This window comes from Talpa occidentalis, unplaced genomic scaffold (assembly GCF_014898055.3).
Source record: "Talpa occidentalis isolate TD23 unplaced genomic scaffold, MPIMG_talOcc4v2.1 talOcc4.13, whole genome shotgun sequence".
Classification (NCBI taxonomy): Eukaryota; Metazoa; Chordata; class Mammalia; order Eulipotyphla; family Talpidae; genus Talpa; species Talpa occidentalis.
In genome coordinates this window covers 21,088,844-21,111,131 of record NW_023601322.1, presented here as the reverse complement: position 1 = coordinate 21,111,131, position 22,288 = coordinate 21,088,844, and the positions used below count along the sequence as shown (strand labels likewise).

General features: G+C 44.6%; 1 protein-coding gene and 1 pseudogene across 2 annotated transcripts in view; one reads left to right on the top strand and one right to left on the bottom strand.

Moving 5' to 3' along the window:
- The window catches only part of PSTPIP2 (proline-serine-threonine phosphatase interacting protein 2), a 72,332-nt gene extending 50,251 nt beyond the window's left edge, over positions 1-22,081 (bottom strand). For both annotated transcript variants that reach the window (XM_037508585.2, XM_037508584.2), the window contains exon 1: positions 22,019-22,081. In XM_037508585.2, coding sequence (XP_037364482.1) covers positions 22,019-22,051 — 33 coding nt within the window. In that variant the 5' untranslated portion in view covers positions 22,052-22,081. The remainder of the gene's footprint in view (positions 1-22,018) is intronic.
- On the top strand, positions 10,113-10,271 carry LOC119243890 (U2 spliceosomal RNA; annotated as a pseudogene).
- Positions 22,082-22,288: the final 207 nt, after the last annotated feature.

Genomic DNA, 22,288 nt, shown 5'->3' with positions numbered 1-22,288 from the left:
CACACCCTGCAACCTTTTTAACCAGAGGTTATAAAATGTTCACTTTGTCTGTATTTTATTTTTTTTAAAGATTTATTTATTTATTTATACAAGCACTGGGTTCAGTCAGAAGCGCGGGAGGGTGAGAGAATTCACCAGAGCCAGAGCAGGGAACAGAACAGGCAGACCTATGAAATACACTGCTGAGTGGAGCAGTGGGCGTGGCAGGAGAGGTCTGTTGCGCCATGTGGGACACTCGCTGGCGGCCAGGGATTGAACCGGCGCTGCAGAGGCTGCAGGCAGCTTCACAGTCCAGCGCTCAACCGCTGTGCCACCAGGGCAGGCCCCACTTTGTCTTTAAACTTGACTCTGACCTCAGTTACCACAACCAACAAGCCCAGTCCGAGGGCTGAGGATTGAGGGGAGCACCTCTGAGCCAGGAGCCAAGTCCCAGGAGTGGGAATGATAGGCCAACATCCCACTGGGGAGCATGAAGGGGAGTCCAGCATCCAATATGTTCCACATGGGCATTGGTCTCATTTGGGGGAAAAGAATTATTTTTTAATTTTAAATTAGCAGTGCAGACCTCTTTGAGTCTACAGAGTGCTCTGTGGCTGGAGCTGCCTAGTCTCCCAAAGCAGTAGCCCCAGATGCAGTGCATTTTAAAAACCAAAACCCCCTCAGCTCCCCAAACCAAAGAAGGGTCCCCTAATGAGGTTAGTCTATATTTTCTATTCCCAAATGCACACAAGAGATTGCCTGATTCAAACTCCAATCTATAGGGAGGCTGATGAGGTTGCTTCTGGGTGTGTCCTGGGGAATTTTGAACTCACCCAGCCCAAGGCAGCCAAGGTGGATTATCCCTTCTCAATCCCCTGTTCACAGAGATGCAACTCTGCCTCTGAGGGGAGGGGAGGAAAACTCATTCTCTACCTAGCCCTGGGCACTAGGGAAGCAGAATTCCTTCCTTCCAGTTGCTGCTTCTCCTCATGGCCTACCTGAGCAAACAGGAGTCCCACAGAAACTCAGCAGGACCAAGGTCTGAAGCTTATTTCAACCCAATGCTTGGAAAAGTTTACTGTCCATAACTCATGCCTACCATTTCTTAAAATGGTTCTTGTAAGTATGATAAATTTTACATGTGGGTATATAAATAAATCCAAGTTAGAAATATATTTCACCCTATGACTTGTAGCTATTGTTGGAGCATAGATTTAAGCAATGTGAAACCTAAAGAAACAGACTTTCACTCCTGTGCTCACCCCCTCCATACACACTCTTCTGCCTCAACCACGAAAATTTCTTCCTGCCTCCTGAAATGCAGTACTCAACTCTAAGATGATGCTTACATCATCCCCTCCCAAATCCAAATCCAGCCCCTCAACCCTCAAGTGTTCCAGAAGTCATCTCTGAACAGCCCCCATGTTCCCTACTCTGGGATCTTAAAAACCTAACTTCTGGATTTGCCATCTAACATCACCCATGTCAGTAGCTTTGCTGTCCCGACTCTCAACTGCAAATTCCAGCAGCTTCTTCTAAGTCTTGGACTAACCCTGTACACACGCGCACGCACACACACATCTACCTTAACATTACATACGCCAAATCTACAGCAAAACTCTGCAGGATGAAAATGCCTATTGTGTTCCCAGCCAGATGCATTAGAAGAGGCAGTGAAAACAAAGACTCCTGAGTGAAGGAATGAATGGACAAGGGTCAATATCAAAGTTGGTTTATAGACAGAAGTGCTTTGTTTTTCCTGGAGACACTTGAACTCTCTTTTTTATGACACTCATTTGGAAAAAAAGTGCTTTCCTTTTTCTTTAGTAAGGATGGATAAGGAGTGTGGAACTAGTTTCCTGCAAACAAACCAAATGCCAGGCCTCCTGGCTGCCAGCCTAAAAAAACCAGAATTGTGGCTTCAGAGGAGTGGATAGGCTGTAAAGCCACCAAGTAAGACAATCCCCCAAGAGAATACAAAGAGGGTCCAAGGGTAAGTACAAAGTGGCAAAGGATTTGTCTTGGAAAAACTACTCTGTGCTCAGAAAGCACCTGCGGTAAACTCTGACCCACAGAAATCATAACATGACAGCCAAATAGGAAATTCTGGTTTTTTTAGGCTGGCAGCCAGGAGGCCTGGCATTTGGTTTGTTTCCAGGAAACTAGTTCCACACTCCTTATCCATCCTTACTAAAGAAAAAGGAAAGCGCTTTTTTTCCAAATGAGTATCATAAAAAAGAGAGTTCAAGTGTTTCCAGGAAAAACAAAGCACTTCTGTCTATAAACCAACTTTGACATTGACCCTTGTCCATTCATTCCTTCACTCAGGAGTCTTTGTTTTCACTGTCCCTTCTAATGCATCTGGCTGGGAACACAATAGGCATGAGCTCTAAGATGGCATTACAGATCTGCCATCAAAGTGAGTGTACCGAATCCATAACCCCAATATCCTTGACTTGATAATTGGAGCCTCCACATAATAATACCCCGGCATCTCTCCCCCAATTTTCCCCACACTGATCTCTTCCCTGTATTCCAAATGGACGATATACATTTCTGCCCGGGACCTTTATCTGTGCATTTCCCACAGTGGGAATGTCATCTTCTCCCTCTTCACTTAAACCCCATCTCTGCTTCTGTGCCAGTTCAGATTCCTCTCTGAAGTCTTCCTCTCTGAAGTCTTCCTCAAATAACTCACCCTATAGTCTCCTCTCCCCCTTCTGAATGCCTGAAGTGGTTAAAACCAGTTCCTCTCAATTGGTTCTCACTATATATTGTATTTTGTGTCTAAGTTAACATCTTTTTAAATTAACATCTTAAAGAGTATCTGGGTGATACCTACAGCAGCTTCCACATTAATGATGCTTGGGAAATGTTTAATTGTGTACCAATTACAGACAAGCTACTCAAAAGGTTACATAAGAGAGTTCTTGCAATCAGGGAGCTTATTGTTCATTTAAGGAGTCAGTAGAGACACATACATAAAATACTTTCCTCCTCATAAGGAGAAAATAAAGCAAGAAATAACGCAAAAAAAAAATAGAAATACATACATATTGGAAAGGGAAAAAACCAGTTTTTATTTGCATATCACATGATTTTGTATAGAAAAAACTAAGAAGTTTACTAAAAGAAATTACAAGGACTGGGTCTCCCTGGTGGCACAGTGCTATCAAGCTATTAACCAGCCGCTGCAGCATGAGTTTGATCCCCAGCCAGGGAGCAAACCCACAGGGCACAGCAGACCTCTCCAGACTCACACGCTGCTCCCCTCAGCAGTGTGATTTAGTCAATCTGCCTGTTCTGTTCCCCACTCTGTCTCTGGTGAATCCTCTCATCCCCCCACACACACCTCCAACCTGTACCCCAGTGCTTGTATGCATAAATAAATAAATCTTTTAAAAAAAAGATGTTAAGTACAGAAAGTATTTCCAAACTGATCCCATTTATATGGAAGTTTAAGGCAGGCCAACAGTACTAGGAATTATTTATATGGTAAAAGAAAAAAGAACAGTGACTCCCTGAGTCAGGAAGCAATTGAGAGTGGACTAGGAAAGGCCACAGGGAATTTCCTGGAATGATGGAAATGTATACATCCACATGACTCACATAATTATCAAGATCTTTCTATAGAGGTGTGGATTGTACTGATGTGTATTTATCTGTGCATTTTCTCTTATGTAAAGTACATCTCAAAAATATTAAAAGGCAAATAAAAACAGTAAAGATTCAAAGACATGAAGGACAGGAGGCAGCACCCTAGACCTGCTGATTTCCAGCCTGGGGTAGGAGAATCTTCACTTTTTACTCCATTTCCCTGAATTCTAAATGGCACACACCTGGTCCTCAACACCAGACCTGGGTTTGAGTCCCAAACCCACCACACGGAAGCTTTGTGACTTTGAGCTGAAAGCTCAGTTTCTCTTATGTTAATGCACTAGACTATAAAATGTGGGTAATTGGAAGGCTCAAAAGAGAATATGTGCTTTGAATTTGTCAAGTGTTACAACTCCGCACCGCTGAAAATAAGTGAAAGTGAAACCTGAGAAAGTAAGTGTCTGCAAAAACACTGCATCAGGAAAAAAATGAGAAAAACTTAAGAGGATGTACACCAAATGTTGAACACAGCTCTTTACTTAGCAGATGCCCACATTTTTTACAGTATGCTTTCATTATTTCTATAATCTAGTAATTCTCCCTGCCTCCCCATAAAGATGGCAAACTGAAGTCTTTTCACCTCTCTCATGGGTCTCCAGACCCCACTAATATAACAAGTGACCCATAGCAACAACAGAAAATAGCGAAGGGCCCAAGAGAAGTCAGATTTGTAGAATGTCAGTATTATGAAAAAGCAGATGGGACTACATGGACCGAGGTTGGGAACCAGGAATTCCAACCCATACAAACATTCCCAAGAAAGTTTGAAAATGCCAAGCTCAAATCAGCAGGGGCTGAAACAGGAGCAGCCATGGAGAAATTGCAGGGTGTCTGTAGGACCTGGGGAAGCTGGCCAGCTCCCCACCCCAACACCCCACAGAGGCAGAGCAGCTGATTCCCAATTCTGTGCCAAAAGCACTGCTGGTGAGAACTCCACCCTGCAGCAGGCTCCTCGCAAGAACATGAAGACCAGAACAGCACAGCATGTTGTCACCCGGTATTGACAAGGCCTCTACAATTAAAATTTCAAACAAGTTCTGCACAAGTCTAAGGCCCTATGAATGCCTCCACTTCCGAGGTAGCACCTTTCCCATATTCTTACTCCAGACAGAGGTAAAAATATCAGAAATTGGGACTCCCTGGTGGCGCGAGGGGTTAAGCACCACACTATAAAGCAATCCACAGCCTCTGCAGCATGAGTTTGATTCCCAGGCGGTCAGGAAGCTACCCACATGACGCAGCAGACCTCTTCTGACTCGCCCGCTGCTCCCCTCAGCAGTGTACTTCGGTGTCAGTCTGCCTGTTCTGTTCCCCACTCTGACTCTGGTGAATCCTCTCACCCCCCCCCCCCACCTCTGGCCTGTACCCAAGCTCTTGTATGCATAAATAAATAAATCTTTAAAAAAATATCAGAAATTGCCATTATTTCTTATATAAGTTTCTGCTTAGAAAGTCAGAGATAATCAAGTAAAAAGCTAGGGACTGAATGAAATATAACTTTTAAAAAGCTATAATTTTCTTGTAGTCAACAATATCCATTTAAAAATATAATGTAAAATACAAAATTCTATTCATATTATCAGTAGCACTTATGAAATTCCTAGGAATAAGGTTTTTGAAGGAAAACTATAAAACATTACCCAAAATTACAATCAAAGAGCTCAGTATACCTAGAAATATATTCTAGTCCAAGATGGGAAAATACAAAATTGGAAAGATTCCATTCTCCCCAAGTAACTCTATAAAGGTTAAATGATTTCAATCAAAATTAAAATCTTTTTTTTTAAAGATTTATTTATTTATACAAGCACTGGGTACAGTCAGAAGCACGGGAGGGTGAGAGAATTCACCAGAGCCAGAGCGGGGAGCAGAGCAGGCAGGCAGGCTGACAAAATACACTGCTGAGGGGAGCAGTGGGTGTGGCAGGAGAGGTCTGCGCACCATGTGGGACCCTCGCCAGCAGCCGGGGATGGAACTGGCTCTGCAGAGGCTGCGGGCAGCTTCGCAACCCAGCGCTCAACCGCTGTGCCACCAGGGAGGCCCCAAAATTGAAATCTTAATGGGATTCTTTTTAAATTCATTCTAACATCCCCCTGGAAGAGAAGGTAAATGAAAATAGCCCCCAAAAAGTTGAAAAGATATAAAATGAGTGAGGAATTACCCTATTACATAAAAAGCAGTATAAAGTAACAAAAAATTTTATAAGTATACTACTGGCATTGTTATTGATAATGAGGTAAATAAAATACAAACAACAGAAAAGAAATGGCCATATATATAAATATGTATTTTTATAGGGCCTCCCCGGTGGCGCAGCAGTTGAGCGCTGGGTTGCAAAGCTGCCCACAGCCTCTGCAGCACCGGTTCAATCCCCAGCTGCTCCCCGGCCACCGGAGGAGGGTCCCGCATGGCACCTCTCCTGCCGCCCGCCGCTCCCCTCAGCAGTGTACTTCGGTCCTTCTGCCTGCTCTGCTCCCCGCTCTGGCTCCAGTGAATTCTCTCACCCTCCCGCGCTTCTGACTGTACCCAGTACTTGTATAAATAAATAAATAAATAAATAAAAATAAATCTTTAAATTTTTTTAAATGTATTTTTACATATTTATTTATATAGATATGACCTTTTAACATATGATAAAGGAAACATTTTGAAAAAGAAAGCAAAGGGCAACTTATGTAATGCATGTTATTGCTTGTCCATTTGCCAAAAACTAAATATGGAGCTCTTTCTAATATCAGGTAATTACTCTGTGGGCATACTCTTAAATATATAGAAAGATATATAGTCTCACCCATAAAAAATGAGAAATGCAAATGAAAACTGAGATGCCATTTTTCACCTTTCAGAATGACAAAAATTAATAAGTATGACAATACATTGTTGACAAAACTGTGAGAAACATATTCAGGAAAATGAAAATCAAAATCACAAATAGAACCACCTTACAGCAGTGAGAGTGGCACATATTAAAAAAACTAGCAGCAACAAATGTTGGCGAGGATGTGATGAAAAAGGAACTCTCCTACACTGCTGGTGGGAATGCAAACTGGTCCAACCACTATGGAAAGCTGTGTGGAGCTTCTTCAGACTACTAAAAATGGAGCTACCATATGACCCAGCAATTCGACTCCTATAAATCTACCCAAAGAACACAAAAATATTAGTTCAAAAGTGCTGTTTATTGCAGCACTATTTATAATAGGTAAGCTTTGGAAACAACCCAAATGCCCAAAAATAGATGATTAGATCAAGAGGATGTGGTAAATATACACAATGGAATACTATTCAGCAATCAAAAAAGATAACTAATGCCAATTTCAGCAATATGGATGGAGCCAGAAGGGATTATGTTCAGTGAAATAAGTCAAAAGGAAAAAGAAAAATATCAAATGGTTTCACTTACAGGAGGAGTATTGGGGAACCAAATAAGGAATCAGGGGTACAAATAATAACAATAAAAAAAGAAACAAAAATAAACAGAAAACTATAAATCAGAGACATTCTGCAGGGGAGGGGGAGGAAGAGGGATCAAAACAAGGGCAATCAGGGCGAAGGGACTTTGTTGATGGTACACAGGTGAATTGGTGGTGGAAATGCTATGAGGACTACACCTGAGAACAGAAAGTAAACATTGTACAAAAATGCACAATGATGTAATAATATATGTAAATAAATTATTTTTAAAACTGAGAAACAGTCACTTCTATTGCTTATGAAAATGAAACTAGACCCAATTTTAGAGAGGAACTTTAATAATATGTTAGTAAGTCACATATGTGTTTACCTTTTGATTTAATTATCCCACTTCTAGGAATTACCCTAAAGATATACCTCCAACAAAACCAAAATACATACATACAAATACACAAGTTATTCATTATAGTTCTGCTTGTAATTGCAAAATTTTGGAAACAACCCAAATGCTCACAAATAGGAGGGTGAGTAGTAAACTGTGGGATGGGCACACAATGGACTTCTATCACCTATAAAAAAAAAGAGGGAAGAATCTAAGAACTGATATGGAATGAGTTCCAATCTGCATTTTAAATTGTAAACAGTGGATCTTCCTGGTGGCGCGAGGAGTTAAGTCTAATCACTATGAAGCCACACCAGTTCGAACCCCAGCCAGGGAGGTGACCCACATGGTGCAGCAGACCTCTCCTGTCTCGCCCGCTGCTCCCCTCAGCAGTGTATTTCAGTAGATTTGCCTGTTCTGCTCTTCACTCTGTCTCCGGTGAATCCTCTCACTCTCTGCACCTCTGGCCTACACACCAGCTCTTGTATGCATAAATAAATAAGTCTTATAAAAAAAAAAGGCAAGTGGTTGCCAGGAGCTCAGGGGAAAGGAAGAAAGGATGAATAGTGGATTTTTCAGGTAAATGAGACTCTTCTGTATGATACTATAATAGTGGATAACACTATGCACTTGTCAAAACACAAAAAACACAAATCTGAATCTTAATGTAAGGTATGAATTTCAGCTAATAAAATATATCCATATTGGCACAGCATTCATAACAAATGTACCCACTGACACAAGATATTAATAATAGGAGAGAGTAGGGGGACGTGGAGGTAATATGGGAGCTCTCTTTTTGTTCTATTTTCCTGTAAACCTAAAACAGCTTTAAATAATAAGACCTATTAATTTAAAAAAATATTGTTGAAACTTACCACGGTAACAGCATTTTCTGTCTTTCTAGGCAACTACTTAGAAACAAGTTTCTGGTGGCTTGATCATTTCAGCAACTTGGCTTTTGTCAAACTGATTTTCAGCAATTTGGCCTCTTTCTGGCTCAAGTCACACCCATCTTTCTGTTTCTCCAACAATCATGCCTTTTCCAGCCTTGCTGTCTTCCCTCCCTTCCCCCAGCCCTCTGCAAAGTCAGGCTGGACCTTAGCTTCCTGTCTCAGCTCAATTGTCTGCTGCTTAGAGAAGCTCCTGCTGACCACTCCGTCCCCACAAACACACCCAGTGACTAGCCACTGAGCATATAGGTAGGGTGGTAGGTAAAATAACAACTCCCCTGGGCTTTAAAAAAAGTTCTAATCCCTTTTCTTGGCAAAAGCTGCTTTGCAGACCTGATTACATTAATTAATTTAAGATGGAAAGATGTCCCAGGTGGACTCCATGTTAATCACAAAAGTCTTGCGGGGCCTCCCTGGTGGCACAGGGGTTAAGTCTCAGCGCTATCAAGCTATGGCCAGTCACTACATCAGAGTTCGATCCCTGGCCAGGGAGCTGACCCACATGGCACAGCAGACCTCTCCTGACTGGCCCGCTGCTCCCCTCAGCAGTGTATTTCAGTAGATCTGCCTGTTCTGCTGCCAACTCTCTCTGGTGAATCCCCTCACCTCCTGCACCTCTGGCTTATACTCCAGTTCCTGTATTCATAAATAAATAAAAATCTTTTTCAAAATCACAAAAGTCTCAAAAAGCATGAAGTGAAGTGCTGGATTTGAAGATGAAAGGCAGCCATTAGCCAAGAGATGAGGGTGACTCCTGGAAGCAGGGAAAAGCAAGGAATAGATTCTCCCCTTGAGCCCTCGGAGGGAACACAGCTCTGCAGACACCTTGATTTTAGCCCAGTGAGTCTTCTAACCTCCAGAACTGTAAGAGGATAAATTATTGTTCTAAGATGCTACATTTGTGGCAATTGATTACAGAAGCAATAGGAAACTCATACACTTGATTTCCTTCTCTGCAGCCACCAAGTTCCTTAATTGTGTGGTATATTTGCTTCACCACCACAGTTCTCACACATTAGAATACAAGCTCCCCAAATTTGGTATCTTGCCTAGCACAGAATAGGTCCTTAATAAACATTCATTATAGAAAAGATTCCTCACCCCAACCCTGACAGATGCTACAGACAAAGATACTCGGGTTATACCACCAGACCAAAGTCACACAGCAACAGCACAGCAGAGCAGGAATTCAAAGGTCAAATCCTTCCAGTGCCAAAGCCTATGCTACAATGCCCATGAGCCCTTGAAGATTACACCATGAGCCAGAAGCAGAGATGCCTTTGGGGGATAGAGGAGTAGCACTGCCCAAAATGATAAAAGGAGCTCTCACAGAAAGAGATGTTCTGGAAACCTCAAGAAGGAATTTTCTAGGTGGAAAAGTATAGTAGTGGTAGTTATTTTTGGTTTGATAAATTTGAAAAATTTGTCTATTGAATAAAATTTAGGATCTTTGTGGGTGGGCATAGGGAAGAGGAAATTTTAAAGTCTGGAAATCATTATTAGAAAGTATTTGTGGATTAGGGGTCCTTAGAACAAGCTCCCTCTGGGCCTCTGGATGTAGGCCCCAGGCAGATGGCTCTTTGAAGCAAGCTTTCTTTGCCTTTCTTTCTCTGGATGGATGCCTGAAACTATATCCTCAGCTGACCACTTTGTCATAGTACAAAATCCAATCTTAAGCATTCCCAGACTATTCCAAATGTTTGCTGAGTATGAATAACGCGGCAAATATCGCTTCTCGGCCTTTTGGCTAAGATCAAGTGTAATAACGCGGCAATATACACCTTTCTGCAGGAGCATTTATGTTGTATTTGAAATATTTCCTTTGGCTTGCCTGCCAAGAGAGGATTTACTGGGTCAAAGCCTATAATTGTTACAGCCAAATCTTTTCCAAATATCTACCAGTTTAAGCTGTCACCAGCAATGACTTCAAAAACTGGTTTCACTACACCTTCCCCAGAGGAAGGCACTTGCACTTAACATATCTACATTATATCTGTATCTATATCGGTGCCTATATCATCTACATTCATATCTATGTTTTTAATCTTGCTAAATCTGATAGGTGAACAATGTAATTGCAGTACTGTTTTAATTTGGATTTTAAATTAAATCTGTGTTGTTACATTTTCCCTTTTAGACCCTCATTTATGGATTGGAAAGATCATTTTTATTTTATTTTTTTTATTTATTTTTTTAGGATTTATTTATTTATTTATACAAGCACTGGGTACAGTCAGAAGCGCGGGAGGGTGAGAGAATTCACCAGAGCCAGAGCAGGGAGCAGAGCAGGCAGAAGGACCGAAGTACACTGCTGAGGGGAGCAGAGGGCGGCAGGAGAGGTCTGCGCACCATGTGGGACCCTCCTCCGGTGGCCAGGGAGCAGCCGGGGATTGAACCAGCACTGCAGAAGCTGTGGGCAGCTTCGCAACCCAGTGCTCAACCGCTGCGCCACTGGGGAGGCCCTGGAAAGATCATTTTTAAAATAAGAAAAGGCCAAAAAGATGGAGAAACAGATGAGTTTCTACTACAAGAGAAAACCTGATCTTTTATATGCACATTGGTTGTCCAGTAAGTCACTAACTGATCTTCAGGGGTTTGGGGAGCTTCCTCCAGAGCTGGCTCTTCAGTAGCCCCAAAAACATGCTCTTTCTCTGCCTTCTCTCTCTCTTCAGCAAAGACATGCTGGCTGGTCAGGACCTTCTCTGTGAGCCCAAGGCTCAAAGCGCCCTGGAGAGGTTGGGATGGTGGAGACTTCCAAGGCTGTGCTGGGCCCATTTCTAGTAACTTTGTTCCTTAGCAAGTTGGAACTCACAGCTGGTCAGGGAATTTGCAAGGATTCCCTGTGTAAAATTGATCCCCACATATGCTCTACCAACTCCCTCTCTACTTTCTCCTAACCCACCCACAGCCCAGGCCTCCCATCTACTGTGAACCTCCTGCTCCAAGAGTGCTCATTATTCCCAAAGAACCCCTTCTGAGAGGGCCAAGACTAGGGTGAAACAAGAGAGGCAGGGTCAAGCAGGTGCATGCTTTCTTAAAATGTTGGTACTTTGTTCATTATGGAGGTTTTTTGCGTTCATTTTTACTTTTACAAATAACACAGTAAAGTATTATTTTTCTTCATTACTGAGGGTTTTGTTTTTGCACCCCCTTAAATTTTATGCCCAAGGTGAGGACTTCACTCTAGTCCTGCTCTGCCTTCTCCCCACTCACCAGCTATGCCTCCCTCCAAGGCCTCCGTCAGCACAGAAAGGGGTAAATGACTTAACCATTACATTTCCTGAGGAGGTACTTAAAAAATATTTTTTGATTTATAGAGCAGTTGATTATTCCACAATGAACACATTAACCAAAAAATAAATAAAAAATAAAAATCAGCCTTAATATCAAAAACCATATGTAACTTCCATTTATATATTTTTAACAAATACAAAAACACTGAGTTGCAGGGAGGGATGGCTTTATAACCTGCTATTCCTTGCCATGATCATAAATATACTACTTCAACAGCTTGTTTAGACAAGTTATACAAGTATGTATGTAGAGAGTCAGGTACACCTAGAGAAACCTCTAGAAAATGACTATAATTTACCCCTGGAGGTTGAAATTTGAGGTGCTACGGGAGAGACTTTGATGTTTTATGCTTTTGCCCTGCCACCAATATATGGGGAAACTGGAGGGGCATCACCCCTGCACTTGTATCTTCCCAGCCAGGAGGGTGCCCTACAGGGAAAACCTTTGACTTTGGCAAGTCTGGTGGCCAGACTCCTTCTCTTCAGGCTGGTTCATGTCCATCTGAATTGGTTTTTACTGGTCAGTCTGTACCTGTGAACAGACTGAGAATTAAAGACCCTTTTAATTCTTTATTTAGAAAGTTATACTTATATTGTAGAAAAATTGAAAAGTACAGATGAACAAAAAGAAAATAATTAAATTTTTCTTATCATGTAAACCCCAAAGAAGACAATCATTAACAGTATGTTCCACAAACCCCAGATAGCTTCCCAATTACCAATGACTCATATTTTTAAAATAAAAATCAAGTCTTATTTTTACAAATTAGTAAACTTTCAAACTTAATGTATTGTAAATATGCTTCCTGGTGCTTGTTTTAAGACATAATTTTTAGGACTTAGGGGCTCTATTTCATTTGTTCTAACAATTCCTTAGATTTTTTTTAAAGTGATCATCATTCTACTCATTTTCATTCACTATCTCAATTTTCTAAATTAATTTTAGAAAATTAAAATTAAAATTAAAATTCACTACAACCTTGACATTCTATTGCATTATTGGCATTTCCACCGCCTTAACAAAACTATAATCTATTTTATCATCTGAGACATATTTACAGTCCTAGGTCTGGGCTGGCCAGATATTATTATCCTCATTAGACTGGACAATAGGAAAATCAGAGTAATTAGCTGGTGAAGTAGAGCTTAGACCCCAAGTGCTATAGAGCCAGGGATGGAAATGCTCTCCCTCCCCAACTTCCTGTTCTCTCCAAGTCAACCACAGCTCCTTCTGAATTTCTGCAATTGTGCCCACTAAGTCTCTCGGCAACCCCCAGGTCCTTCCAGGCTTCCAGCTTCCCCACCTGAAACATCACCCACAGGACTTATGACTTTGCTCTGGGACTTTTAACTGGTTAGCCCTTTGGCCCTGGGACTTTCAGTTTAGTTTCTGCGTGTGAGTCACAGGCAGGTGCCTGGCTCTGCAGCACTTATGCTCCCTCTCTCAGCACTGAGGACATCTGGGAGGAATGTCACAGTCCTGCGTACACAGACTCCCCTTCTATGCTAACCAGAAAAGGGTAGTGCCAGCCTGGAACAGCTGTGAAGGCCTGCCAACCAAGGCAGCGGCTCTGGACCACACTGATCAGAATGAAGGTCGACTAGGAGTTAGTTGGGAATGCTTATGAAACAGGTAGATGCTAACTAGGAGTGGTAAGTACAGAGGCCAGAGGGGACAGGCAGCCCAAAGGACTGGTCAACTGTCCAGACCTGGCCATCAGCAGAAGTGCTAATGTAATACTTTTTATTCCTGAGAGCTGAGCTCTTTTTGGTCCCCTAGTTCAGGCCCTGTAGGACAGGACCAGACTCTCTGAGGTTAGAGAGAGCTTAGGTTGTGTTTGATGACATAGGATATATATTACCTCTGAGCAGATTCCAAGAGGCGGGGCAGTGAAGGCCTGGAGCAATGAAGGGATCTAGAAACCTATTTCTGGTGTTTTCTGACATGTGTGGCCACTTATGAACCTGTCACTGCATCATCCATTCTCAACTATGCAAAGTTATGCTCAGTTAGGAGCAGAGATACAGTGCTGCAGCGTAAGAGCGCAGAAGGAAGGGAAACCTGTCAGTGTTTCCTCAGCATTTCGGTTTGAATTTCTTACTTAGCAAAACTAACCCCAAAATTTAACCAGGCCTCTGTCCCTCAAGGGCAGTCAAACCAACTCTTCTCACTCAAACGTGACTTGCAGGTAGGGATGGGGTCTCAGTTCCCCTTCCCGAAACATCCTATCCAAACATTCCTCCTGGTGCCATTCCATGCCATACCCTCCTGAAAATGCACAGCTGCATGACCCAGCCATAGTGGTGCTGGCCTTCTGGGAAAGGGATTCATTTAAGGCCCCACACTTTGCCCTTTCTCCAGTCCCCCCTAGTGTAATGAAGCCACAGCAAGCAGCACCAACCAACATGCCGTGCAGTGAGAAAACTCTGGGTACCAGTGTCCTCCCTAATAAAAGATTAAGTTAAAAAGAAAAAAAATACATATAGAGATTTAGGTCTGTCATTTTACAGATGAGGATACTGAAATTAGGAAGGTTGTACAAGGGCACATCCCTCAGCTGAAAAAGGGCAGAAGCTAGATTCAAAGCCAGCACATCCAAAGGAAAGCCTAATGACTTCCTTTCACTACCACACTGCACATGGCTCTTACTGGACACTAGCACATGTGAATTGCACACACAACTATAAGCAGGGTTGACCTTACCTAACACGGGTTTGAACCACAAGAGTCAACATGAGGCTATTCTTGTTAACAAACCACATAAACTTAACAGTGTCCATAAATACAATATAGTACTGTGCATGCATTTTTCTCAGAATTTTCTTTAACACCATTTTCTTTTCTCTAGCTTACTTTCTGTTGTAAGAATACAATGTGTAATATATAAAACATAAAATATGTGTTCATCAACTGCTTATGTAATTCCAGTCAACTGCAGGCTCTCAGAAATTAAGTTCTGGGGGGAGTCAAAGTCATAACCAGATTTTCTCCTTTTTAAGATTTATTTTTATTTATTTATTTATGCATACAATAACTGGGGTGCAGGCCAGAGGTGCGGGGGATTCACCAGGGGCAGAGTGAGGAGTAGAACACGCAGATCTACTGAAATACACTGCTGAGGGGAGCAGCAGGCAAGACAGGAGAGGTCTGCTGCGCCATCTGGGTGAGCTCCCTGGCCGGGGATAGAACTCAGGCTGCAGTGGCTGGCAATAGCTTGATAGCCCTGAGATTTTAACCTGTGCACCACCAGGGAGGCCCCCATGACCAGATTTTCAACTGTGAAAAGAGCCAGAGTCTCTACCCCAACTATGTATACATATGTGTGTGTATATATATATATATATATGCATATATTAGACTATATAAAACAAATATTTGTAGTTAAATGGCAAAGAATATCTTGATCACTTAAAAAAACTGCGCATTCATAAGTAAAGCAGGAAGAAGGAACTAAAACCACTTATAAAAGAGGAAATACAATAATAAGGGTGAAAAACTCCCTTATGATTAAAAAAAACAATTGAAAATCTAATTAAGTGCCCACTTTTTTTTAAAGATTTATTTATTTATGCATACAAGACTGGGGTACAGGCCAGAGGTGAAGGGAGTGAGAGGACTCACCAAAGACAGAGTGGGGAACAGAACAGGTGGGTTGACTTAAATACACTGCTGAGGAGAGCAGTGGGCGAGACATGAGAGGTCTGCTGCGCCATGTGCATAGCTCCCTGGCCAGGGATCGAACTCGTGCTGCAGTGGCTGCAGCTAGCTTCATAGATTGTGTCTTTACCCCTTGTGCCACCAGGGAGGCCCTAAAGTACCCACTTTTGCTTATTAAATTAGCAGGGAAAATGACCACTCTGCCCACGACAAATGTAGTGAAACTGGTCTCTTCACACAGCATTGTGGATGCTGAGACTGTATGCCCTTTAGGAAATTGCTCTGACCCTATAGATCAGAAGTTTTTAATGTCCTATTGTCAATAAGTGCTATTTTCAGTCATTCAATAGCTACTACTGTGAGTCTATTACAGGCAGGCATTGAACCAGGTGCCACTGGAGTAGCCGGACAGGGCAGTAGTCCTGACCCCCGGTGGCCAACCAGCCCTAAAATGAACTGTTGGGGACTGCATGTGTGTGTCAGAGAGAAATAAACATTGTTCTTATCTAGGCCACTGTTGTTTTGGATTTTCCTTTAATTCACAGTTAAACGTAATCCTATTTATATATTAGTGAGCTTTCAACAGCTCACTGGTTTCTGGTTTCTTAACAGAATAGGAGGCAAATCCTCAAAACAGAGGGAGAGTATGGGAGGGATGTGGAGCTTGACTCAGATACCAGTTTCACTACATTCATCATTACCACCGTGGAAACAGAGAGATGTGCTTATTTGAGAAACACAGTAAAATGGCTGGGCAGTGACCAGTTCTTTCATGAGTTTCCTGAAATAGGTCCCTAAAGAATTTTAAATATTGTACACAAACGAACTTGCGCATCACAGCATTACTTATCATAGAAAGTTTTGGAAATGGGCCTCCCCTGGTGGCGCAGCGGTTGAGCACTGGGTTATGAAGCTGCCCGCAGCCTCTACAGCGCCGGTTAGATCCCCGGCTGCCAGCGAGGGTCCCACATGGCTGCAGGTCTCTCCTGCCACCCGCTGCTCCCCTCAGCAATGTGCTTTGTCAGTCTGCCTGTTCTGTTCCCCGCTCTGGCTCTGGTGAATCCTCTCACCCTCCTGTGCTTCTGACTGTACCAAGTGCTTGTATAAATAAATAAATAAATCTTAAAAAAAAAAAAAATTTAGAAAAAAAAAAGAAAGTTTTGGAAATGACATCAAAGACAAACAACAAGAGAACAGTTACACCAACTATAACACTTCTTAAAATGATTACCAGGAAAAATAGATAGCCAGGCATAAAATATATGCATGATATTTTATGATCATATTTATAGTTATATTATATTGAAACAGAGGAACATAAATAGTACATACACTATGATTACAACTATGCACGGGGGAAAAATTGGGGAAAGCACCTAATAATATATTTCCAATGGCCTTAACATTGCAATGTTAATATTAAAAACTGTTATTCTAGGGCCTCCCCAGTGGCGCAGGTGGTTGAGTGCAGCGCTGTGAAGCTGTCCACCTCTGCAGTGCCAGTTCGATTCCCAGCCTGCCACAGAGCAACCCACATGGCACAGCAGACCTCTCCTGTCTCGTCTGCTGTTCCCCTCAGCAGTTTATTTCAATCAGTCTGCCTGTTCTGTTCCCCACTCTGTCTTTGGTGAATCCTCTCACCCCCTGCACATCTGGCCTGTCACCGGTTCTTGTATGCATAAATAAATAAATCTTAAAAAAAAAACTGTTATTCTAACATATCAGGTGAGCCTCAGTTCCTTGAGTGGATTATAATCACTTAAAGGCGACATGTCCTATGTGCCCCTCTGTGACTACAGCAGCCACCACTCAGTGCCTCATAGAGAACCGTTGAGTTAACGGCCTGAGATTTGCTAATGTCTGAAGAAATTTCCTCCCTTCAGCCATTCATGTGTTTTGGCTGTTGGTCATAGGGTGTCTCACAGGTGGTTAGTAAGATGTTCATGGGCTCTGCTTTTCATCTGAGTACTGGCCCTGTTTAGGGTCTGGGGCTTCTAGTGGAGCCAGAGCTCATCCCAATCTCCAAAGTACAGGACCACTGGCCAGGCCTGTGGAGAGACCCTTCCCTCAAAAGGGAAGTGTGAGGAGAGAGTGTCTCCTTAGCTGAGCAACCTCTATCCACAGCCACATACGCTGCTCACTCTTCATTGTTCCTTCATTCACTCCCACATTGAGGGTCTGATACCTGCTGGAAGCTATACGGATGTGGAACTACACTACTGGACATACTTCATGGAGCTGATCATCTAACAGCAAACAGTAAAGAGGTCTTCACAGTACCATGGATTGTCTTATGGGCCACAAAGAAGGTTCATGTGGGAGAAAGGCAGGAGAGAAACAACACAAAAGCATGCTTCTGGTCAGGCAAACTCAGCTGGGGTCAATCTCCATTTTACTTTATTTTATTTATTTATTTTTCCAATCCTGTTTTAAATAGAGCTGAGTCTTCCCTTCTCAAACAGACCCATCAAAAGTTTCCTTTAGATAAGTATTTCCATAGGGCATTTGAATAAGATAATGTGTAAAGTATGTCCTGACTCACACCTTTTCAGGAACATGTACCTAAATAGACCTCTACTTGGCCATGGAACATTCCGCTCTTGGGCCTATGATGGTCCTTTCTCGGTTGTCTCTGGATTTCTGCCTCTCATTCTCTGCCCTTTCTCCTCCTGCATGACACAGGCATTTGCCAAGAGGGGTTTTTTTTATGTCTTCCTTCACTCAGTGAATGACTATCACCCACTTCCTTTAATTAGCACCTCTGTGCTGATGATAATAATAACTGACGATCACAAGTGCTCATTATGTTCCAGGTACTGTACTGAACTCTGATTTAGCTCACATAATAGTCCCATGGAGTAGACACGGCTATTATCTCCATTTTTATATATAGAAAAAAAACGAGGGCTTGGGGGTTGAAGTAACTGCCTAAGGTCACCCAGCAAGTAAGGGACAGATCCAGGATTCGAATCAGGCCAGTCTAGCCAGAGCCTCTGCTGATAACTGATGACCCTTCCTCATGCTGTTCTGTGAGCTCTCACACCTGGACACCCTTCCCAAGGGCTCGGGGCCATCTCCACCACCTCCTAACATCCGGAACGCTGACATCAGAGAGTACTCACTGAACATGTCTGCACCAGTAAAACATGAAAATAATTCCAAACCCTGCTGCCAGGTCCCTTGTCTCCACCACAGGACCCTCCCTCTCCCCCAAGACTTCCCCAGATCCAGCCACCTCAGCATGGTCCAGGGGTCAAGGGCTGGACTGGGGTGGGAACTTCAGGATGTTGTTGGCTTTGGCCTTGCCGGTGCTACCCCTATGGTTCAGTATGGTTAATATTGTTTCTCCCTCCTCTGCCACCTCCTCTCTCCACAAACCAGTTCCTCCTCCTGACTTCCTTATTTCTGGGCCCGTATTTCATTTCCATTGACTCATGAGTCAAATGTAGCTCACCTTCAATTACTTGTTTTGTCCTATGGTTTTCACCTCCTCTACCCTCTACCTATACTCGAGTCTTCCATCTGCCTCATCTTTTTTTTGTCTTTTTTTTTAAAGATTTATTTATTTATACAAGAAGCGGGGTATAGGCCAGATACGCAGGAGGGTGAGAGGATTCACCATAGACAGAGTGGGGAACAGAACAAACAGACTGATGAAATACATTGCTTAGGGGAGCAGCAGGTGAGACAGGAGAGGTCTGCCCGCCATGTGGGATTCTCACACAGCCGGGATCGAACCCACGCTGCAGAGGCTGCGTACAGCTTCACAGTGCGTCGCTCAACCGCCTGCGCCACCATAGAGGCCCTATCTGCCTCATCTTTTCCCCTTCTCTGTGTTCTCCACCCTGCAGCCTCTTCTTCCCCTGACGCTTGCCAGATTCTCCCTACCCCCTGCCACTAGCTCTTCCACATCCTTGAGGCCAGGCATTCAAGGCCAAAAAAAGCTGGCCCAACCTCGCTTCCTCATGTAGAATCTATCTTCTAACCAGTGTGGCAATCTTGCTGCTGCTAATGCCACCCCCATTAAAGCTCCTTACACAGGGCAAGCACTTCATAAATATTTATTAAATTCAGTCCACTGGGCCTCCCTGGTGGCACAAGGGGTTAAGTCTCAGCATTATCAAGCTATTGCAAGCCACTGAGGCATGAGTTCAATCCCTGGCCAGGGAGCTAACACACGTGGCACAGCAGACCTCTCCTGTCTCATCCCCGAACCCTTCAGCAGTGTATTTCAGTAGATCCACCTGTTATGCTCCCCACTTGGTCTCTGGTGAATCCTCTCCCCCTCCGTACCTCTGGACTACACCCCAGTTCTTTTATGCATAAATGATAAAAATTAATTTTAAAAATTCAGTCAACTGATCCCCTTCTGTTTCCAAAGTTTTCCTACCTTATCCAATCACAACCTTCTCATTCTGGAAACATTAAAGTTCTTGCCATACCCTCAGTTCCAGCAACAGCCTTGCTTCCCCTAAACCGTGAGATGTGAAAGCCTTGCCAGCAGTCCCTGAGGTCTCCAATAGCTTCCCTGATGCCCCCTTTTCTCCTAAATCCTGGCTGAATGCCCTATCTGTCTGAATCCTATGCATCCATCTGCCAGGCACTATGGCAGGTGCTGGGGGTTCAGATGATGGTGACATTTAGAGTCTACCCCTCAGGAGCCAAAAGTGATCCACTGGATACCTCTAGCAGTGTCAAAGGGCCATGCAGCCAGGGATGCTGGAACGTTCTCTCTGAGCCCCAGCCTCACTGAAGGCACTCATGAAGCATTTAGTCCACGCAGAATCCTACTTTACTGCTAAGGCCCTAAGAGTCCTAGGACCAGGGAAATGTTTTTCAGCCTCTCTGCCACTCAAGTTCCTCATTTGTAAAATGAGATAGTAAGTGACTACCCCATAGGGTGGTTGTGAGGCTTAAATGACTAGTGTGTGTGAAGCGCTTAGAACAGCACTTCCCACAGACTCTACACACAGTAATGTCATCTATTATTGTTTTTGTTACATGATATGAAGTGTCACAGGAAAGCGGAGATGAAAGATACTTATGCAAGGTATTTTAGGATATCAGATAACTTCTGAAATATAATCCCAGAAAGTTCTCTCCCCTGACTTTCACACAATCTCTAACTTCCAACCCAGATTTCCCTCAGCCCCCTCCCCTAATTATCCCTGCAAGCTTGCATGGGGCCACTACGTGGACTGCCTTAATGTGTGGCCTGGGGGTCCTCTGAAAATAGAAACTGCTTCCACCCTGTGACATGCCCTGTGGGTCTTTTCCACTCCAGTCATTCAGCAAGGATTTGCTGAGCACTCACTCTGCATACATACCTGTGGCATGAAAGCCAGTTTGGTACCTGCCCACAAGGTGCTCACATGCTTGTAGGCCCCCAAATGCAAAACCAGGAACTGACAAATGCTCTAAAGAGTCAGAACGTGCTCCATGTAAGCAGGTGAAGGATGTATTTTGTGTGAAATCAGGAAGGTTTCCCTGAAGAGGTAGCGCTTAGTTCAAGATCTGAAAACTGGGTGTCACACTGTGGATATAAGGAGGGAGGGAAGGCAGCTCTCTCTGTCCTGTTTTTGTCCACGATGCCTGTCATGCGACCCAAAAGTTCTACAGTCTACCCTGGAAAATCCCAGGCCTCCTCACAGGGCCAGCTGTGAGTGTCACCCTCTCTGTGAAGCTGCCACTGCCCTGCACCCTACAAGTGGGTAGTATCCCTGGAGGACCTCAAAAACTCTAACCTGCGTTCCTGAGGCCACAAAGCCAGTTTTCTCCCCGCAGCCCACCATAGGGGTACAGACCTGCCAGGTATCTGTGACGACAAAGGGGGGCCAAGTAGGATCCAAAGTAAAAAGCAGGGCAGCCTGGCTTAATCTGAAGGGTGTTGATGTCCTACTCCTGGATAAAGGGATCAGGGTGGCTTCTCCAAAAGAGGGGCCACAGCCTCTTGCAGGGCACCTGGAGAATGAGGTGGAGGGAGTGGGGAGGCAAGATGCCCTGCTTCCAGATTGGGTGTTGAAGCCCCCACCAGCTAAAAGTATCTCGACCCTGAGTGGGTCTCTCTGCAGACTGGGGCAAAGGCCTAGGGAAGGGGCTCAGGAAACAGGGCTGTGGTCCAGGGCATTCAGCCTCTGCCAGCGAATCCCTTCAGGGACTGCAGGGGACAGTCGGGCAGGACCAGAGCCCAGACAGCCTGTCCACTGGGAAAGACACCCCCTGACTCCGCCAGTGACTACAGCTGTCAGCCCGTGACATCTCACCCCAGGCCCCTACTAGGGTTCCCCAAATCCTTCCTGGCGCTGCCTCCAGGAAGACCCGCGACTCAAGCTGCACGGGTCTCCCTCCCTTTGGGTCTGGGTTTCCTCATCTCCAAGATGAGGGGTGGATGCCCCGACGCCAAGAAGCTCTGGTTACACCATTCGGTCTGAGTCTGCGCTGCCAGGAGCACCGGAGACTTGGGGTACGGCGGACACGCAGGCGGGGACGCAGCGGGGTAGAGAGGGATCAGCGACCGCCTCGGCTCAGGGCCCTCCCCACCCCCAGACCCTTGGGCGCCGGGTGCGCAGCGCCGCGCTGTCCCGAGAGGCGCCGAACTGGGGCGCCCGCCGCCGGGCTCCGCGCTGGCCTGGCACCCGGAGAGTCCGAGCCCCGCGATCGGCCGCCCGCCCAGCCGACTTACCCAAAAGTTTCCTCTGAAGAGTGAGCGAGTCATGGCTGCGCGCGCGGGGGTTGCGGCGGGCAGCGGGGCAGCCGGGCAGCCGGGCAGCGGGGCAGCGGGGCGCGCGCTCGGGGAGCCGGCTGGGCGGTCACGGCGCGCCTGGCGAAGCCCAACTCCGGAGCTCGCAGCGGGCAGCGGGCCCGCCCCGCGCTAGACCACGCCTTCCGAGTCGGAGCCGCGGCCGCGGCCCCAGCCACCCCCCGCTCCCGCGTCCGGAGCCCGCACCCCGGC